This window comes from Pithys albifrons, chromosome 2 (assembly GCF_047495875.1).
Source record: "Pithys albifrons albifrons isolate INPA30051 chromosome 2, PitAlb_v1, whole genome shotgun sequence".
In the NCBI taxonomy this organism is placed as follows: domain Eukaryota; kingdom Metazoa; phylum Chordata; class Aves; order Passeriformes; family Thamnophilidae; genus Pithys; species Pithys albifrons.
Genome location: NC_092459.1, coordinates 118,483,804 through 118,504,993, shown reverse-complemented (window position 1 = coordinate 118,504,993; position 21,190 = coordinate 118,483,804). Strand labels below are relative to the sequence as shown.

General features: G+C 44.9%; 1 protein-coding gene across 2 annotated transcripts in view; it reads left to right on the top strand.

The window, feature by feature from the left end:
• The window catches only part of CFAP61 (cilia and flagella associated protein 61), a 93,612-nt gene that overhangs the window by 4,173 nt on the left and 68,249 nt on the right, over window positions 1–21,190 (top strand). For both annotated transcript variants that reach the window (XM_071547584.1, XM_071547583.1), the window contains exons 4-11: window positions 604–680; window positions 1,550–1,617; window positions 2,684–2,804; window positions 8,365–8,497; window positions 10,382–10,535; window positions 15,480–15,565; window positions 15,900–16,060; window positions 19,142–19,181. In XM_071547584.1, coding sequence (XP_071403685.1) covers window positions 604–680; window positions 1,550–1,617; window positions 2,684–2,804; window positions 8,365–8,497; window positions 10,382–10,535; window positions 15,480–15,565; window positions 15,900–16,060; window positions 19,142–19,181 — 840 coding nt within the window. The remainder of the gene's footprint in view (window positions 1–603; window positions 681–1,549; window positions 1,618–2,683; window positions 2,805–8,364; window positions 8,498–10,381; window positions 10,536–15,479; window positions 15,566–15,899; window positions 16,061–19,141; window positions 19,182–21,190) is intronic.

Genomic DNA, 21,190 nt, shown 5'->3' with positions numbered 1-21,190 from the left:
GCAGGTAGGCCTTCACTGACCCAGCATGTTAATGTGCAGGAGAACACTTGAATTGCTGGCCCTTGCCATTCCAGCCCAGGGTTGGCCAGGTGAATTGGAGGCATGTGGGATAAAGGTGTCTGTGAGTCTGCCCTGTTTCTGCCTGGGTATTTAAAGATGTCAAATGATACAGTCTTAAGACTTGGAATTTTTCATATTGCCCTTAAAAAATAACTTTTTAGGATTATGAGAAGTATATGAGCTTTGGGTTTGTTTGTTTTAACCTAAAAAGAATGTCTTTGTCAGCAAATGTTAAATGTTAAGATTCAGTTGCTGATTATTGTGGTTAAATGTTGTTAGTCCCTAATTAATACTGTTTAATATGAAATATCCAGTGTAAATTGCAGGCAAACAATAGTCAACTGAGTGTAAAGTAAAAATGTTGCAGAATCACAAAATTATATAAAAAGTACTTTAGTCCCACATGTTTTGAAGTTACTCCCTGGAGCTGCTCGCTTTGAGTGCAGAATCAAATATCTAGAAATAAAAGTGTGTATTAATAGTTGGGCTGATGTAATAAATATTAGCTGTGTGGTGTGCAGGCTTTCCTTGCTTGTCTTGCAGCCTTTGAACACCCTGTTTGTGCATCTCTTTGTGGCCAAGGGAGGATACTCGGCTAGATGCTCCCAAGAAGCTGTGAGGTGAGTTCCTGTGGAACCTGGAGTGGTGGGGCAGGGGCACTCCTGCCACTACTTGGAGAGGCTGTGGAATTCACAAGTGCCTGCAGGTGGGTCTGGAGGGTCTCAGAAGGCAGGAAAACATCACCTTGTGTGGCTCAGGGCATGGGGGCTCAGAAACCAGCTGTGGCAGTTCAGAGCACACTGCTCACACCCTGCTCAGCTTCAGCTGTGGCTTTGCTGGCATTTCCCACAGACATAGCACTGCATTTGTAAGGCAGACTGATTTTTATTTTCCCTACATTTCTACTTGTGAAAATCAGAGCCTGTGAATGGGCAGAAAGCTTAGAAAGCTGTAGCTGTTTATGGGCTGCACCTGTTCCCAGGTAAGGATTGATAGTTTTAGTGGCAGGTTACATGGTGAGGCTGCAAACTGCAGTACCAGCAGCACAGTGTGTTGCTGTGTTAACTCGGGTTATTGGTGCAGCTCAGAACCTGCTGCACAAACAGGGAGCTGCACTTGGTGCTGCTGCTGCTGTGCAGTTGTTTGTCACATCAAGCAGCTCACCCAGATGCTGGCTCAGATCTGCCAGCAGAGGTCTGGTGTCTTTAATAGTTCACCACTGGGGAGCTGATATAAAAAGGAAAATGTTTCAAATCTAAGGATTAGGAAATTAAGAAATAAGGTAGGAAAAAACCAGTAAAAATATGCCCAGATGAATTTAATTTGATCTTATTTGTCAGGATTGTTTTAATTTTCAGGCCATGTGGACTTAGGAGGGAAGATTAGAGACACTGGAGAAAAAAATATTTATTTATGAAAAGAGTAGCTGCTGTTTGTCATTGATGAGTGTAATGATGAAAGACTGAATAGATTTGTGTTGTTTGTCCAGGAGAGCTTTCATCTCACTGCCAGAACTAGAGTTCATACTTCTCTTCATACCAGCTGAGGAGAATTTAGGTAAGAATTTAATACTGTTTTATTCTTAGAATTAGAATAATCTCAAAACTCATTTATATGCACTATGAGCTTTGTGGAGTTTGGGTTTTTATTTTAATATTGAGAGTCTTTATCAGTTTCAAACCATGTAGAGAACACAATCTGAAAGTGTCCTCTTGTGAGGGTCCCTTGTGCAGGAGGTGTCTGTGGTTCTTTGTTCACTCCAGCAGCCAGTCAGGGGTCTGTCCATTTCCTGCAGTCTTTAACTTTGCCAGAAATAGACAGGACATAAAACAGGACTGAACTGACTGAAGTCAATTCCTACAAGTTTTGTGGAGATTTCTGGTGGAACAGGACCAAGGGATTGAAATTGGGCACCTTCTCTTGGTTAGTCAAGTGAGTGCAGATCAGGAGAGGACAACTGGTGAGACTCAGAGGGGCTGCTGGAGGTGTGGGAGGAAACTCAGATTACTTCTTGTAGAACAGAGGTACAAAGATGGAGAATTCACATGTTAATCAAAGAACAGCACCTGGCTTGGAATTTCAGCCCTAAATTCAGACTAACAAAATGAGTGTGCACTTAATGATGGATTTTGTGGTTGGAGTTCTTCAGAAGTGAACTGGAACCTCTTCTGATGTGCCAGTTTCTAGGCATGTAGTTCCAAGTAACACTGAAAAACTCCAGTGGTGTGTCACCTACAGCAAACAGGAGCTGAACGAAGGGCTGTGTCAAACCCAGCCAGCAGCAAATGGCAGCTTCCTGTCAGCATCCAAAGTCCTGACAGGTTCTCCAGTGGCACAGAGAATTGGCTGTAGTATTTTTACAGGGGTTTGATGCTACTGATTTTTGATTGCTCTGAAGCTTATTCAGGTTTGGAATGCTGGATTAATTGGGTGACTCCACTGACTGTTCTCTCACATGTTTATAGTGCTGTTGTTTTGGCCTCATTGCTTTGCTTAAACCACAGATGGCAAAGTGCTCCAAGCCTCAAGTTTGAAACTGTCATCCTCAAACAGTTTTGCTGATTGCTTTTACAGCTTGCACAATGCAGTTTCTCTGCCTCTGACAGGTTTTTGTCCTTCACAGAGCCAGACATGAGGACTGTCTTTGAGGTGATGGCTCCTGCTCCGAGTGTGGGTACGGCCTTTACTCTGTTTGTGTCCGCCAGGCACTGGTGCCACCCACGGCTGTTTGTGCGCCAGGCAAGGTAATGCTGCCCCTCCCTTCTGCTTCTGGGAGCACATCTCGTGGGGGGAATGTGAGGAGGGGGCTTTTGTTGGTTTGCAGCATCTCTATCTTAGGTCAGCTGCTGTGGTTTTCTGTGGTCACCTAATTAAGTGGTTCTAGGATTATGCCAGTTCTGTTCTGCTTCATCACAAGATCAAAAACTAGTTTGCTGGGTAGAAAGGGTACCTTTTTGTTGGTGGTGTTTTTATTGGTGATGTTTATTCTGTGATCTGCTGGCTGAATTGCACCACTGTATTTTAGAGAGTGCCTGTAGTTTCCAGATTTCTTGAAGCCTCTTCCAACTTATTTTTAATTTTCTCTTATGTCACACTGAACAGTTAAGCAAAGACTGACACAAAGGCCCGTTATTTGAAAGAATTAAATAAGAGCAGAGAATCCCTAGTTCCAGTAGTTGTTCAGACATGGAGAGTAATCCTCCTCCATGCATTTTTTTTCCCATGCTTGGGGCTGGCTGTGTTTCAGGGGAGCAGCCTCCTCTGCCTTGCTGGGGGAGCTTAAGAAAATCATGGGTAACACTTATCTCCTTCCATTGTCATCTGTTTTGATGGCCACAGTTTGCAGCAAAGGTTTGATGTGTTTATGCAGTGGGTCTTTAACAGCTTTACTCTTGGTGTGGATCCTGGTCACAAATGTCATTAAAACAGTGAGCCTGGATGTTCTCTCTCCTGTCAGCACAGCTGCCCACTTGCACCAGGCAGGGGCATGTGTTTCCCTGCAGTCTTGCCTGTTTTCTCTACCTGAATATTGGTTGTTGCCACACTGGGTTCTTCCTGCCCTGTGAGTCCTGCTGCCTGTGCCAGCACTGTCCAGGATGTGGGAACTGCTGGGTTCTCGGGCCCAGGGGCTTTGGGTGGCTCTGTGTGGTTGCTGTGGCCATGCTTCCCTGTAGGGTGGTTGAAGTAGAACTTTTATCTATCACATTTTGGGTCACTTGTTCTCTTCATGGTGAGAAGAGTGCAGGTAGGATAATGTGTTATGAAGCAATAATTTTACCTGATTCTGATTTATTCTGAAGTTGCCTTTTCATGTTCTAAATGCAAGTGTTGCTTTGTGGCTACGTATCAGAGTGACAAATTAGCATTTCTGGTGCCTGTAGTGGAAGTGAAGCTTAGGGACAAGCACATTCCTGGGACACTGTGTGTGTGGGGTCTGTACTGACACCTCCATGCAGGGCAGAACTCGCATTTCTTTGCCTGGTAAAGCCCCACCTGTTTGGTCAAGGACTGATTCCTGCTGCCAGCTCAGGCTGGATTCTGACAGAAACATGTCTGAGGTGTTTTATTGCACATGCTTGACTTTACCAAATAGTTCTGAAGAAATCTGCAGCTTGTGCTCCTCTGGTTTATATGTGCAATAGTTTTAGTCCCTGTTTATAATATCCTGTTGCTTTACTTCTGAGCACTTTAACAAAAAGGCCCAAGGCCTGACCTTTGCCACTTCACACCATCCTGCTGCGACTCTGGGTATTTCAGTATCCTATGGGACTTTTCATACCAACTATGTACAGTTGTCAGGCTTTGAGTATTCCCTTTATCAAACACCTATTGGTAAATGAGTGGACCTCAGTACTGAGGAGGTATCAGCAGGGGAATTAATTCCTGGGGATTTAAAGTCTTCCCATGAGTCTTGGTCCCACCTATTATGTTTGTCTGTGAGTTTAAATTGTGTTCTTTCTTTTGATAGCCATTGGATATTGTCAATGCAAGTATTTTTTGTGTGACTGGAACTGTACTTAGGCTATACCAATATTCCTGATGAGATACCATCTCTTCTGGGATTTCTGTAGCTCGTCACAAATGCTAAACTACTTTAGTTCTTTTATTATTAGAAAACTATCTTGAAAACTGGTTTTCCTTTTAAATTACCCACTGTCTGGTGATAGAAAATTCATACTTCAATGCTGTCCATCAGTAGATTCTGAGTAAGCCAATTTCTGTTTGCAGAAGATGCTTTGCCTTTCCTTTGGCTCTGCATTCACCCCGAGCTTTGCTGGCATCCATAGTAACAGTCAGTGCAGCCCTTGGAGACTCATCTGAGAGAGCTGTCCCCAGCCACCTGCCTAGCAACACGTTCTGGGGCAGGGAGGGGAGATTGGGGTAATCTGCTCCCTCTTCCTTGCTGAGAGAGGGGGGAAAGCAGCTGGAAACTGATGCTTTGCTTAGCCATCAGTTTTGGTGTTGGCCTTTAAAATGTGAGGTATGTCAGGTGTGTGCACCAGAACTCACCCCACTAAGCTTTGAGATCTGGTGTCCTTGCTGGCACCTTGTCTACATCTTGTCATTCTTAGGTGTGTACAGTGTAAGAGTCACAAACTTGAAGTTCAGTGCTTGTGCTTGCAGTAGAGGAGGGAGTTTTGTATATTTATATTAGTAAGCTGCTGGGTTTTGGAGGGTTTCTTTAGCTTTAAAGTCTATGCTACCGGTGAAAGAGAATAAAAATAGAAAAAATTAAAAGAGCTGTGTTCCTACAGTTAATGTGCAGGGAGATGAATGGGCTTATGTGGAACCCCACGGACTGTCACAGGTCAGGAATTGCCATCTGCGCCTTGGAGTGTGGCCTTGTCGTGTGTGCCATGGAGCAGAACGCCACGTGGGGCACTGGGAACACTGGGCACTCCTCCCCTGGAGGAGGTGTGTGTCTGTTACCCACCCCACAACACTCATTCTGTGACTGCTGCCTTGGTTTGGGAGCTCATTAGCAGATGGGCTCATTAATTATGTTGCAGTACTGAAGTGCTGATAATAGAAAACCTCACTGCAGCTTTTCCCTTGGGATACTGCCTGTGAAGGGAGAGGAAAGCAACTGTAAGTTTTTACAGGGTTTTATTGCTCTTGGAACTACATTTTGATTGTGTCTTTTGAATTAATTCTACAGGTAAGTAATTGATGGAGTGCTATATTTTCTGTACTTTTTCCTTTTGGAAATAATTCATTGCAATAAAGATTCTCAGTTAAATGGTGAAAAAGAATGGCAAAGTGTGGGACTTGGAAGTTTGATTCAGCATCTGTTTTCAGCTCTGAGTGGGCAGTGACAACACTTGTCTGTTGGTTTCTCAAGTTAGTCTTCTGAGCTTAAAAACTGTATGAGAGAATATGGGATCTGTCCATCAGAGAAATAATTAAATTAATTGCAATTCCAGGCAGACAGAAGCACTGTGACCTGGGAGAGCCTTGTCTGGGCAGGTGCCTGTGGTGCTGCCCAAGGTATTTATTCTGCAGTGGTTCTGTTGCTGCCCATCCATCCTCGCCACCTCCAGATCCCCCTTGGGTGTCCCAGGCTGTGTCCAGTGGTGGGGCAACAAGAGTTATAGGATTGTTTAGGCTGGAGCAGACTTTAACTCAGTGTAACTGGAGTAAGAAGAGAGCTTTGGCAGATGGCCTGAAGAGGAAAAGAAGGCAGGAACAAGGTCAGAATCTAAGAGGTCCCTGGCCCCAGGCAGGAAGGTGATCTTACTCAGAGGTCACACCCATTCTGGTGTGTCAGAGCAGCAAAACAAACCAGAGACCACATGAATATCCTTCCATCCTGCATTGGAGTCAGGCAATCTTGGGAACTCAGATGATGTTTGATACAGTGAGAAATAGAACACTTTTTTTCCCAGTTATGGTAACCTTAATGCTCCTTCCAAATCCATAAACTGTAAAGAATGAGAAATCAATGAGAATCCGTTTATTCCATGTTTCTGGATTCCTGCCTGTGTGGAACGGTGACTCCAAGCGGCTGGAGTTGGGATTATGGGCACCGGTTCCCGGCTCTCCTGCGGGAGTTGGGATACAGGCACCGGTGGCCGTTCCCGGAGTTGGGATACAGGCACCGGTTTCCGGCTCTCCTGCAGGAGTTGGGATACGGGCACCGGTGGCCGGGATACGGGCACCGGTGGCCGGGATACGGGCACCGGTGGCCGGGATACGGGCACCGGTGGCCGGGATACGGGCACCGGTTCCCGGCTCTCCTGCGGGAGTTGGGATACGGGCACCGGTTCCCGGCTCTCCTGCGGGAGTTGGGATACGGGCACCGGTTCCCGGCTCTCCTGCGGGAGTTGGGATACGGGCACCGGTTCCCGGCTCTCCTGCGGGAGTTGGGATACGGGCACCGGTTCCCGGGATACGGGCACCGGTGGCCGTTCCGGGAGTTGGGATACGGGCACCGGTGGCCGTTCCGGGAGTTGGGATACGGGCACCGGTGGCCGTTCCGGGAGTTGGGATACGGGCACCGGTGGCCGGGATACGGGCACCGGTGGCCGTTCCGGGAGTTGGGATACGGGCACCGGTTCCCGGCTCTCCTGCGGGAGTTGCGCACCCAGCCCCGCCCGCGAGGGGGCGGCAGAGACCGCGCTGGACGGGCCGGCGGAGCCTTCCCGGCAATTCCTTTATCCCCGACCTGTCTCTAGATGTGTTGTGTGATAGCCGCGGTACCCTCCTGCTCCCTGCCCGAGCCAGGATGATTTCCCCGCGGGGCAGTTATTCCCTCTGCCAGCCGACACAGCCCTCTCTTCTCTCTGCTGCCTTCGGTGCAGAACTGTTGGTTGCATCACTTAATTCCAGCGTTTTTCCCAGAGATAAATGCAAGGGGCTTAATGTTGTTGACAGCAGTTCTGTGTTGGAGCTGGTTTGCCATCAGCCTTCAGTCTGTGGTCACAGGGTGCATGAGTAATGAATTCTCTCACTGCTTTGGTAAAAGCATGGGGACTTCTTCAGACTGACTTTGGTCCTAACTAGGAATAGCAGTGTAATGCAAAAGAGTCTCTGTTGCCTGTTCAAATTAACATCCACGCAGTTTGGGGTCTATATGAGTGCAGCAGTGCACCTTGGAGGGGCTGGGTGCTGTTGAGGAGAGCAGGTAAAGCCTGGCTGGCAGGTGCCCACCTCTTTAAAGCCTTTCCTGAGGCAGAGGAGTGTGGGAATGGCACTTTGGCCTGTGTGGTTTTTTCAGTGGTGGAGTGTGAACTTGACCTTCCAAAAGCACAGGGGCTCTGTGTGTCAGGTGAGTTGGCACTGCTGTGAGCAATAGCAGTCACCAAGCCACTGCTCAGCACTGTGTTCTTGTACACCAAGACACTATTTTCTCTAGCTTTTTTTTAATAAGAATTGATTTTTAAATTACACTCATGTAGCTTTTTGAGATCTCTGCCAACTCTAACCACCTGATGATTGAGCTCAGTGAATATTATTTTAAATGAGGCCTAAAGCCCTGGGCCACCTAGCCTGAGATGCCTTAGGCAGGAGAGCTCTGACCTGGGCTTCCCTTGTATTTTGTTAGGGAAAGAGAAGCATCTCCATTGGGCAATTCAACTCTTAGTTGGGTTGTGCTGCCTTTTGGGAGTGGTTCTGTCTCTCCCCTGGTGCTGAGACTCCCACTTTGGTGTGCTTTGGGGATGTGTCCTAGGTGAAATTATTTGTGGGTGCAGGCTTTGGAACAGGTATTTGTAATATTTTTCCATATGGTAATGGAGTAGAACAGAAGTATCAGAAGCCCCTAATGGCAAAGCTTTAGGAGATTACCTAATCTCTTTCTTGTAGGTTGGAAGATTATGATGATCTCATGCCCATCTGGACACGTCAAAGTGAGACTCTGAAGGAAACCCATGGAGAATATCAACTTGTTCATCTCATGGAATGTCAAGGTGAAGACAATCCAGCGGCTGTTTGTGAGGTCAGTCTGCCATGAGCTCTGGTTTGCTCTGATGGTGTTGTTGGTGATGTCACCTGTGACAGTTCACTCCAGCTCAGGGAGTGAAATCAGCAGGTCACTTGTGGGAGGTGGAGCTCATGATCTGCACCAGCAAGTGCCTTTCACAAGGTGGTTTGTGTCTGTCTGTGGGAATGAAATAAAGTAGCAATCCCAAGTTCTTTTGTGAATTCTTTTAAAGCAGTTGGTACAGACCATCAACCATGTTGCTGTTTCAGACAGTTGTGTTATAGTGACCTGTTTTCGTTCCCAGCAGAAGCTGCTACTGCCAGTGAAAGGAGTAGCCAGTAGGCCTTTCACAATTTAAAATGCTGTACATTATTTTCTATCTACTGGCTCAGACAGTCAGACTTTTGCTGAATTGAAGACAGAAATGCAGGAATTAATTTCAGTGAGACAGAGGTGGTAATAATTACCCTGCTGAAAATTCCCGTTAAGATTTTCCTGTGTTAGTAATTGTGCATGGTAATGGAAGCTGATAGGCAACATAACCTCCTTAATTCCTGGAGTCTGTTTTCTGTGGCAAATGACTTCATAAAACTGCAACATGTAATCACTGCCATTGGGAGCCAAATGGGAAACAGTATCCCGTTAGTGTAATGGCACAGTGCAGAGGGCTATTGCTGTAAATGATACATTTCAGTTGCACGTTAGAGCTCACTGTGGGAGCAGCAAAAGGTGTTTCAGCCCTCAGAGTTTGTCCGAGCTGCTGCCGCGGGTTGGGAAGGCGCCTCCCTGCACTCACACCACAGTGGATGGCCGTTTTCCCTGTGCAGGGTGGAGCTGGCAGGCCCTTGTGGCACATATGGTGGATGGATTGGTTAAGCAGGCTCTGCTGAGCTGGGGCCTGCAGTGCCATCGCAGCCGGGCAACTGCGGCACCCCAGCAAACAGGCACTTGTTGGTGCAGGGCACAAGGACTAAACTCATACTTTTTTAGGTCTTTATGGGAGTGCTGATGGCCTGATAAAACAGCTGTACAAATGCAGCCTCTGAGATTTCATTAGGTTTGTAAAGGCTTTCATTGTGTGCATTTAGGTGGAAAGAAATTGTATGTTGCTAACGTGTGTTTCACCAGATAGTTGTGTACAGTACTAAAATGTAAGACTCAAACCCAGACACCTTCCATCAGGCCAGTCCTCCCTGGTCTGAGTGTCCTGTTTGAGGCTGCAGCTTTCTGGGACCCCCAGCAGCAGTCAGACCCAGAATACCACGGGTTTCACCACTGCAGGGGTTGTGTTGTTTTCACAGTTGCCAGAGCATTTTGTTTTTAAGATTAGCTTTTAAAGTTTTTCAGAACTCAAAAATACTTAGCACTTGTAATTACTGCAAATAATGTGTCACATACTGCATTAGGTACTGTTTATATAATATAGAATTGCTTTCTGGAGTGAATAATCTTACAGGAAAACAAAACACACTTTTCAGTTTGAGCACAGTTTTAGTTACAAAGCAGTGTCCAGAAGAGTCACCCATTACAGGCAGCTGAATTCAGGTTTTACTTCAGCTGCCTGTAACTTAAAGCCAAATGGTGCCTTTTGGGAGGTTTTTTATTTACTGTAACAAGTGTTTTACTGAAAAAATAGGTCTTTATTTGGTCCATATATATAAACCTAATGCTCCTGCAAGTCATAGCTAACAAAAGAGTTAGGGGTCCTAATACACATATTACAAGGAAAAAGTAAAAAAGCTTCTTTAGCTTTTGCTGAAATAATTCCTTTATGCCCTTCCATTATGCACAGTCAGAATTGGAACACTGACTTTTGTTCCAGAAGCTTTTTGTTCAAGTTTTTTTTGGTCCTGACGTGAAATCATGTGCTCATTTGTGACATGGCTTTTATATTTTCAGGTTGATGGCACTGCAGTAGGATTCATGAGCTTATGTTCTCAAGTGAATGTTTCCTTGTTTCAAGAGTGTTTTGACTTAGGACCTTTCCATGGACTCTGTAAGCCACATCCTGAAGATGTTCTGCAAGTGCCACAGAAGCCGAGTGTTGGAGAAGGTATCTGTGTTCCAAAGTGCTGGGTAGATTCCAGGTGTGTTTGTGTCTGGCTTCTCAGCAGATTGTGCAGAAGGTTTGAAAAGGATGTAGGTTTACCAGCAAGAAAACACAAATTAACATACCTGTTCTGGAGCAGGTTGCTTGGTGTGTTCTAATTCAGGAGGGGATTTTGGTAACTCTGATCTCTGACTCAGAAGCAACTGTTGTCTGTGTGGAGCTGGCCTATACCAGCTGTGGGATAAACAGGCTTCAAGGTTCACAGAGCCAAAGCACGGGGTGTATTTTCTATCAGTTACAGTTGTGCTGTTAAATGAAGGTCTGATTTTGAAATCTGATGGTGAGGTGATGTCTGTCAGTAGCTGAGCAGGCAGTGAGCTGTGCCTGTTCTGTTGTCCTCTTGACTCACGTTGTTTGATTTCCTTGTGGTTCAGCTTCTGCTGTCCTGGCTTATTGTTTGCAGTTTCCTGGGTAACAAGGTTTTGGGAGATCAGGGACAGTCTCTGTTCCAGTCTCACACTGGGTATGACACAGCAACACATCTGCAGGCCACCTTACTGGAAGTGATAAAACCAGGAACATGTCACCTGTTTGTACAACAGAAGTGTCATATAAATAATTTACAGTGTTGTCTTTATTTTTCAGTGTCAAAGGGCTTTTTGTGCAGAAGGACAACATTTTGCTATGCACTAATTATCAGTAATGGAATAAACCCCCCCACCATTGGGCTGTGGCATCTCTGCCTGTCTGAGCCCAGAGCAGAGGCCACAAAGGCAGCCAGGGAGCTGCAGGGCTGTCACCAGCTGCATCTCAGAGCTGGCAGGCAGGGACAGGAAAGAGAGTGGGAAAGCTCTTGTGGCTGCTTCTGTGGACTTGGCCTCCCCTGCACACAGGAGAGGGAGGAGCTGCCTGTCTCCTGTCCCATCCTTTGCTCCTGCAGCTTGAGGAGAATCAGCTCTGATGACAGGCACAGATAGAACAGAAATGAGGCTGGGGAGGAACAGAGATCCCTCCTGAGCTGGAGCCCCATCCTGGGCCCTCTGCTCGGGGTGTCCTTGCTCGAGTGACCTCCAGGGCTCCATCCCAGGCTCACCCAGCCTGTGGTGGCTGCTCTCCTTCTCCAGGGCCTGCAGGTTTGTTCTGCAGCAATTCTGTGCTCTGAGTGTGGTGCTACAGGTTTTAACAGTGCAGCTGTTACACAGTTTCACATTGGTCAGGAAATCTGTGAGTTGTTCTGTCTGTGAAAACTCAGCATGAGCAGTTGTTGTGCTCAGGTTCTTGTGAAAATTTAATAGTAAAATTTGTTGTGTACTGCTCACAACTTTCTGTTATCACAGAATAGTAAATAAAATTACTGTTGTAGCTTTGCCCATTTTAGAGTGTAAACAAATAATTATAATGCTGTGTTGGTTGTCCTGAAACACTGTAAGTGGTTGTTTAGACTGGCCAAAAAGGAGAGAGAAAACTAAAGGCTGTGATAGTTGAACTTCAGAGAAACTGAAAAGAAAGAGGAAACAAATCCAATATGTACTGTTATTACTCACATTTCTGATACCAGTTCAATAAGGCTGTAGCTTGTCACAAGTTACAGAAATCTATTAGGGTTTATTGAGGATACAGGCTTATAGGATGGCTATTTGACAAGCAGCTTTTGGTTCTGCTGCTTGTTGCATATTTGATTTATGGCTATAAATTGTCTGTATTTTTCAAGCAGATTGAATGAAAGCCCTTTCCTTCTGAATGATTAGGATTTCCTTTTTACATGAACTGTGACTTAAAATCAATTTCAATATTCAGTTTTGAACACTTTTTTTAAAAGTGGCAATGTTTCTTTTTTTAATTCAGAAAGGAAAAGGCCCACTATTTTAATAAAGAAATTTACTGTAAAACAAAACTTACCAACCAACTAATAACCACCGTGCCCTCCTCTAACTTCTTAATTTTATTATATATGGAATTTGGAAAGAGTATTACCTTGTTTGGAGAGGGTTGTTTTTTTCTGTAAGTGTAGAGCCCACAGAAGAATTGTGTTCCAGTGATCCCTTTGAAGAGTTTCCAGCATGAAGGGCAGTTTGTATCCTTGACATTCCTGGTGTCAGTTCCATGCAGTTTGTGTTCACTGGTATTGCAAACCCTGCCCGATTACAGGAGGCTGTTTGTGCAGGGCCCTGCACTGAGAACCTGCTGCCACCTTGTCCCCTGCTGGGAGGGCACTGCGGGGTCACTGACCTGACCTGACAGAGGGTCTGCACTTGGCTTTGTGGAGCCCAAAGGCTGGAATTTAAAATGCAGCTGCATTCCTTTGTACAGTCATTTGATGTTCCCACATTGTAAAAGGATGGTTTTTTCAAGCTCTTTAGCTTTTAAGTAGAGACCACAGGTTGATATTATTTTTCCTTTCAAAATGTAATACTGAATACTAATGAAAGAGTGTACAACAGTCTGTACTGATATGCCACTTAGGTTTCAGGGTAATTACAGTAATTTGGTTGTTACTCTATATGGTGTCATGAATTAGTTGCTAGAAAACATGATGCAGTGGGAATGATTCAAGGGCTTTTCATCAGGCCTCATGGTGAACTGGCTTCTTGATCCTGCTGCCTGTACCTCAGCTAACAACCCAGCAATCAGAGAATTATTTTAATTTTCCCTTTGTCTGTGGTCCTTGCTTGGTGTGGTGTGACGGTGTTGCTGTTCTCCCAGTCCCTCCTGTCTGCAAACAGTGAGGCAGCCCCGACTGACAGGAGTGAATGGGGAAGGATTTGCATTTCAGTGTGAAGTCAGAAACAACATATCAATATTTACATGACAACGAGAGACTTGTATTAATTAACTTCTGACACCTGCAAGGCTGTTTGTAATGAGAAATGGAGCTGGTTAATCAAGATGACATTTGATAATTTCTGTGAAGACTCACATCTGTGGTACCCTGGAGAACCCACAGTTCTGCCCCTGTGCTTCCCCTTGCCCTGCAAGGTGCATCTGCACTCCATGTATTGGCAGCAAAACACAGTTTCAGATAACAGATTTACTGCTTTTAATGCTTTTGGCTATTACTTTACACCTTTGAGGTACTAAAAAAAAAAGGGCACCTATTACTGTGTGAAGAAGTGCTTCTGTCTGTGAATGTAGCTTGGATGGGTGTCCCAAGGCCAAGCTCAGAGACAGGAGGGAAGGATTCTGTTTTCTGAAGCTTTTTGATTTTTGTTTTTTATTCTTCTTGGAATTGAGGAACTGTCCTCCTTGTGTTACTGGATTTTTCAAATGCAGGGATGTCCTTGCCTGATGTGTTTTTTTACTGCAGTGATACCTACACCTCAGGAGTTTGTTAGTTAAAACTTGTTAGCAGACTTTATTTTTAAATATAAAATCAAACTGTGAATGCATCAGTAGAACAAGTGAGGTGGCAACTTCAGGAATGGCAGAGCTGCTGAAAAGGAGGTTCAGGGGCTCAAAAGGCAACAGCTGCCACTTGGCTTTGATAATTTTGGTGGGTATTTTGAGCAATATGTGGGGTTCCCTACTATTTCAGTGTTTCTTTTCCAAGTTGATCATTAAAATAATTTTGGTCCATAACATTAAGTGATGCCTTTATGGTGTATTGTCAGATGATTTCTTGTTCTGAACATGCTCCCCTCCTGTTGACTTGAGAGGACTAATCCTTCACCATATGGACTTGGGAACTGCTTTCTCTGGAGTGTGTAACATCTGCTGGAGTGGCAATTCCTGCTGTCCAGCAAGCAAGATACTTTTATTGAGCTTTCTTAATATTTTAACTATTCACTCTGGATTTGGCCTTGGCCAGGGGATTGAACAGCAAAATCCAGTGATATATAAATAATACAGTGATATGTAAATAATATCCCTCAGACATGTGTTTGTTTTGTTTGGCTTAAGCACTTGCCCAGAAAGGCTGTGTGGATGCTGTGTGTGTGTCTGTAGCTCTGTGTGTGTGTCACAGCAGTCAGTGTTCAAATACCGATTCACCACAACCACAAGTCACTGCGTCTGACCAGCTGGGCTGCCTGTCTGCCCCCAAACCCTTTGTGACTCGGGTTGGACTGACCTGGACCTAAATGTTACTGCAGTGTTACTGAGGGCAGTGGGGAGATCTGCCAGCAGATTGAAACCTGGTTCCTGTGGCTTTGGTTGTCAAGTTGCTCTTTGTGGATCGCTTTTATTCCTGATGTCTCAATGCTTACAAAGCCTGCAGGCACTGCTGCTGTGGGAGTTCCTCACGTGTCTAAACAAGTGTCTATTTTTGGCCAAAAAATCACATCTATACACGATATTGCAGTGGCTGACCAAGGGCTTTGGAGCAGTTCCCTTGGCATCCAAGGAGAGTGGCAGAGAAGTTCTTAGAGGGGAAAAAAAGGAAATAGACAAAAAGCAACAACCTTCTACAAGAAGTAAAACAGGATTTAAAGGGTTGATAGTGTTTAACAATTGAGAATCCAATTTAAGTCTCTATATCTGGTCCTTGTTTGCACCAGTAAGAGTTCTGACTTGGCCAGGTTTCAGTCTGAATTTCAGTTCTTTTAGGAGAACTAATCTGAGAATGAAGAGCCTTTGCTTTTCCTTGGGATTACCAGAAAACAAGTTAGTGACAGGCACAGGGTTTAAGATACCAATTAATACACTGACTTGTATTTTTTCAGTTCAGATGATGTAAAAATCTGGCATATAATACACAACCTAGGAATTGATTCCAATCTGTCTTGTTCAGGTCTTATTTTACAACTAATTCTGCGGATTTTTTTGTTTTGAAATTGAATGGTCTAGTGAAGATTTTGACCAGATAACTATAGGAGTGTCTGTTTTAACTCTGGTTATTAAAAATATATCTCTTGATAGAGGCAGCCTGGTCTATTCCATCTATTGCTGTGGTTCTGAGAGTTAAACTCACATTATTAAGCCTTACGCACTTAGTCTTTTTTCTTTACTCAGATGAGAGCAACGAAACAAGTCAAACACCAGAGCCTGTTTCATCTGGAGCCTTGGAAGATGCTCCTGGTGGAGATGCAGCTGTGCAGGTAACGCTGCTGTGCCAGCAGTGCTGCTCCCTGCCAGGGCTGCCATGGGGCAGGACTGGCAGAGAGGAGGACAAGCAGTGCTGCTCATCTCCTGTCCCCGGCCTGGGCCCACACCTGTGCCCGCTGTGGGGCTGGGGCAGGAGCTGCTCGGAGTTACTGGGTGGGTGAACTTCCCCACCCAGCTCCTCATGAGCTGTCAGGGGTGGGCATGGAGGATCCCTGAGAGGAGAGACAGTGGCGGGGGGTCCTTCAGTAATGGAAATACTCTAAGGGATTGTGAGTGATGGCCTGTGAGCTCCTGCTGCAGAAGGACAGGGCTGTGACTGTGTCCTAGGCTGAGCTGCCACTGGATGATGCCAGCACCATAGATTGGAAAGCCTCAGAGACGTGTCCCTTTGAGACTGAAGAGGAAGGAGACTTCCATCCAGTGTACAGAGGAGCTTCCAGTGCTTTCTGTATCCGTCTGTTATGTATTGATGAGGAGTATGAAACCAGGTAAGGAAGAACAGCCACTCTCTTCCCACTGATAACCTTTTCCAGGTTACATTTTAGAACAAATCAGAAAGTGACAGCACCTGCTGCAGTTAGGTGGGATTTTTTCTGACCTCTTTTTTTCTCCGTTACTTTTACCTTCGGTAATAACTTTTCAACTTCCAGCTGCAACTTCCCATCTCTGACAGGCCTGTGGGGACAAAAAGGGAAGGATTAATTTTTTGTTGGAAAGAAATGTCAGTTCACATTGTGGAAGAAGGCTCCTTTTTTCTCTGAAGAAACACTCATTCCGAAGCTGGCCAGCTGTGAGAGGAGCCAAATGTCACAGCACTGGTGTCTCCCTGGATGGGGCAATAAAGCTGGTTTTAGCTCTGCAGGTCAGTGTTCCCATTCTAAACACTCAGTCTCCCATTACTGAGAGAAATTGATTCTATTTTCGAGGATCCACTACAGTGGGGGACAGACAAAGGGTTTTTCTTTTAAGATAATTGATGCTGACCTTGGACTTGTTGATCCTGGTGGGTTAGAGCAGGGCTGTAAATGGGATTTAGGCACTTTTTTCCCAAATTTCTCTGTACCCTTGAAGAGCAAACTTACATTCAAGCACATCAGCAGAAGCTTCTTCAGGAACTTTGCTCCCTTCCGATTGTAAGTGAGCCCTGCTCTTTTTAGTGATCATAGAAAGGCAGATAAAACAAATACTTTTAAAAAGGAAACAAAACAGCTGAGCACAGCCAGGATCTTTCATGCCTTGAAATCCATGTGTATGCAGACACCAGGTATGAGGAGTGTCAGGATTTTGCACATGATGAGTTGAACATCTGTAGTGCTGTTTGAAAAAACATCTTTCTGCTTGGAGTACAGTCATTGGTGACTGACACCTCCTGAATTTCTCTGGTTTAAAGGAAGGACTAAACTTAAGAAGAAAAATCAGAATTCCTTGAAAATTAATTCTATTTATTGAGCTGTTTCTTGGCTAAGGAGGGGGCCTACCCAAGGAGGAGGAACGCTGAGTCTGCTGCAAATGCAAACATCCCAAGTTACCTAAGCAAACACCCAGCCTTCTTGGTACGTATTTCCCAAGTGATATACCCAGTAATACAGCTTGAGTTTGTTAGGAATTGGCTTAATTAGAGAGAAATGCAGGGCTGGAAGTCTGTGCTGTGCTTAAACACTGATCAACGAACATGCAACAGAAAACTGCACTGCAGAAAGGCTGTTCCAGAACAGTGAACTTGAGGACAATCTAGTGTTAGATTAAATTCAAGCAAGATAATTATTGAAGAATAAAATAGCTTTATTCTAAAATAATACTGAGGTGAGGGATTTGCTCCATAATGACTCCATTATACTGAAACAGCAGTTCAACACTGTGATTGAGACAAATGTCAGGAAATAATCTCTGTAGGCTTCTCAAGTTCTCTGCTCATAGCATCCTGCTCGGGATAAGAATCTGTCCCTTTTTTGCCCCCTTCTGACACTGTACTTTGTATCTACCCTTGTGTCTGTTCAAGATGTTTTTCACTGCATTTATCACTCTGAGCTGCGATCCAGTCCCTTTTCCCTGGAGACATCTCTGGAACAGTGTGGATTCCAAGATGGGTATCTGGAGAAGATAGCATTCCTGTCCGAGGACTTCTCCTAAGATTAAGTCATGCAAGATCCTCTTCTCACAGCTGTGGAATCTGTAGATCTGTCCTCAAACATTTTGCTTCTATGCTTCCCTGCTGGCCTTTGCGTGATCCACCTGTTTGTACAAGAAACATTAGCAAAGCAAATATGTGTGAAGGAGGGCAGGAGGTAATCCTGAAGTGCAGCCCTGAGTGCGGCCCAGAGTCTGGCCCTACACAGCCTGGGCCCAGAAACAGCAGTTTGGTCCAAGTGTAGGTGTGTTTGTGTCTTAGCCCTGAGGGAACTTTGCTCCTGGGGAGTTGTGTTACCCAGCAGAGCTGCTAAATGGTTTCCATCTCAATCCAGTGCTGTTGTGTGGCTTGTTATTGCATAGAGAGTGAAACGTGAGGGAGCTGAAGTGCTGCTTTATCTGGAGATATTTGATACCTTTCCAAGCCCCCTGAAAAGTCTTCACCTCCCTTCTTGTGGTCCTTGCTGCCAAGAAGGTACTTGGTGCTAGAGAGAGAACTACATTGCAATGGCATTTCCCTTTCCCCTGTTTAGTTATTCTATTAAGTAGTTTTAATGCTGTATTATACAGGTGAATATATAAAACCCCAGTCTTGATCTGTGCTTACAGCTTTGTTTTACATTTTCATTCAAACATAGATATTGTAATTAGAAATCATTTGTCTTTTCAGTTATATTATTCAGGTAATTAAAGGGAACTTAATTACAGGTCTTGGGGAAGGAGGTTTATCAGTATTTGTAGGTAACATCTATACTGAACTTCTTGAAGAGATAGATTTTGTATGATGGAAAAGTATTTTATGAAGCTTCAGCATAACTTTGTTGGGTTTTAGATACCCTCTTTGATATCCTTGTACATGGGAGAAACAAGAAGGATTTGCTGGGTTTCTCATGTAGCTTTAAACTGAAGTGTCCCAGTTTGCTGTCACCATGGAGAAGAGTGGGATTGCTCTAAGTCAGTAGGTGAGAAGTGGAAAGAAGTGTTCAAAACCAATTCAAAGTATTGATGTTCCTGTGTGTCTGTTAAAGCACATTGGGCAGATTTTCCTGAGCAGAAAGGCACAGAGCTCTTGCTACTGGCTCTTGTTTAAGAGAGCAACTCCTGTTTGTAACCTCAGTTAATGTTTGCTGCATGCTAATGCTGCTGTGACAGTCCAGGAATGGCTTCTGAAAAGGCTGGAGGCAACAGGATGGGAGCCAGTATTGGGTTTTTTTCACCTTTCAGTGAAGAGCCTTGTGTTTTGGTATTATGCCAACCCTGGTTATTCTTGTTAACAGTGGTGCTTTAAGTACTAGGAGTCAGCAATTGATTATTGATGGTCTATCAGGACTGTCTGATTAGCTCTGAATGAATGTTCCTGCACTTACAGGGATGTAAATATCACCATGTATAGGATCTGACTGATATGTACATCATTTACCACTGTCTACTCTTGTTTGCAGGTCCCTGGAATTTTTGCACTATGCTTTTGAGGTTTTCCCAGTGAGTATCTTGGAAGTTCTGGGGTTGGTGTGTGTGTGGTGGGACAGCCACGGGGTTTGGTTCTGCTGCCCAGGGGATTCAGTGCCCTACAGGAGTGGGCTCTGCCTGGTTACCCTGGGCTGAGCTGCTGCTCTCCTTGGCCACTTCTGGACTTTATGGAGTGCATACCAAAATCCTTTGTTTATCATAGAATTCCAGAATGGCTTAGTTTGGAAAGGACCTTAAACACCATTTTGTTCCTACCCCTGCCATGGGCAGGGGCACCTTCCACTATCCCAGGTGGCTCCAAGATCCCCATCCAACCTGACCTTGAACATGTCCAGGGATGGGGCAGCCACAACTTCTTTGGCAAACCTGTGTCAGGGGCTGCCCACCCTCACAGCTGAATTTTTTTTTCTTAATATCTGATCTAAACCTACTCTGTCATTGTGAAGCTGATGCCAACAGGGTTTTTGTTCTGATTTTCACATTTTGTAGATTTTAGGAACACAGTAGTTGTAGATTTTTAGAGGGTTAATATTTCTAACAGTTAAGTTTAATGCCTTTCTATCACTACCCCTGTCCCAGAACAGGGAGCTCAAATTCCTTTAGTTAATTAATCTTGTTTAGACTCCTTTCCAAGGTAAAGAGCTGAAGGATATCAGAAGGCCTACAGAATGAAACATAAACATAGGTCAGAGTGACCCAAAAGCCAGAACTGGATGAACTCCAAGAGACCTTTGTGTGCCTGAGGAAGAAGAGTTGATGAAGACAGAGGGTCTTGACGACCCCAGACCCAATTCCAGGGGTTGGTCCAGGGGTGGGACCGGGGCTGGACTGAGAAATATGTAAAGCAATGATTGGAGGGATCTTATTATAAAAGCCATGGAAACAAGAACTGAGGCACATGCATGTCATCCTGTATTCCTGTGGGCTGTAGGCCCTGTGGTATTAAAGGACCTTTACTTTTTATCTTACCCTACACTAACGTGGCTCAAAGTCCTGTTTTTGGGGGGAAGGGTCATTCACGGCATCAAAGCCATGGCTTGTCCTGTCACTCTGTCCTTGTAAATAATTCCACTGCCTTATTCTCTAGGGACTTGTGAGATGCCAGTGTAGAAAGAAATTGCTTCAAACTCCTTTAAAAACATGTATATATCCAGACTGTGCCTAAATACAAAATAAAATCAGGGAAAATATATTGGATGGAGTTAAAGTCTATAAAGTGCTATTAGGGTGCTCCATAGTATTTCCCTGTAGACTGAACAGTGAATTCACAGTGCAGTAGCTGTTTCTCACTAATGCCCTGTGTGATCACTCTGAGGTAACAAAGTCCACTCTGAGACATTCTCAGTCCACACCACAATGGTCACATTGCAAATTACTGTGTGGTGGTGTCCATTAGGGACAGGCCCTGGTGACCCTTGGCCTCAAGTCCCAGCACACCCAATAAGGCTGCTCACCACCAATGAAATTCCCAAAGAGAGTGAACCCAGGAAACATTTCCAACCAATGCAATTTATCTGTTCAACAATGTCAGTCCTTGAAACAAAGTCATGATGGAATCACCATGTGTAGTAAGAAAAGTTACTGCATAGTTTGCTTAAAGTGGAAAAAAGGAGTGAGATTCAAATGCTTTTCTACTGAAAAAATGCCAGAGAATTATCAGCCAGAGTAAACATATTGAACAGCTGCCATGTCTGTGCTACTTGGGACTCTCAGCATGTCCCAGGCTCTGTGAAGCATCTTCCTCCAGCATCCCTGTGTGCACTGAGATTCTCTTAAAGCATGTAGGAAGTAAAAAAGGGTGGGAGAGACACTGGTGAAAGGGAGCACTTGAACAGTAATGGATAGTTATTTGTGGCATGCAGTTCTGTCTCCAGAGGTTACTCCTCCATCAGAGAGCATTTGATGGAGATTGCTGCATTCCTGTGCACCTCTGCAGCCTTTACAGCACAGGGCTGGCCAATTGCATGGACTGCCAGTGCGGTGTGTGTCTGTGTGCATTGGGCACCTGCAGTGCCAGCTGT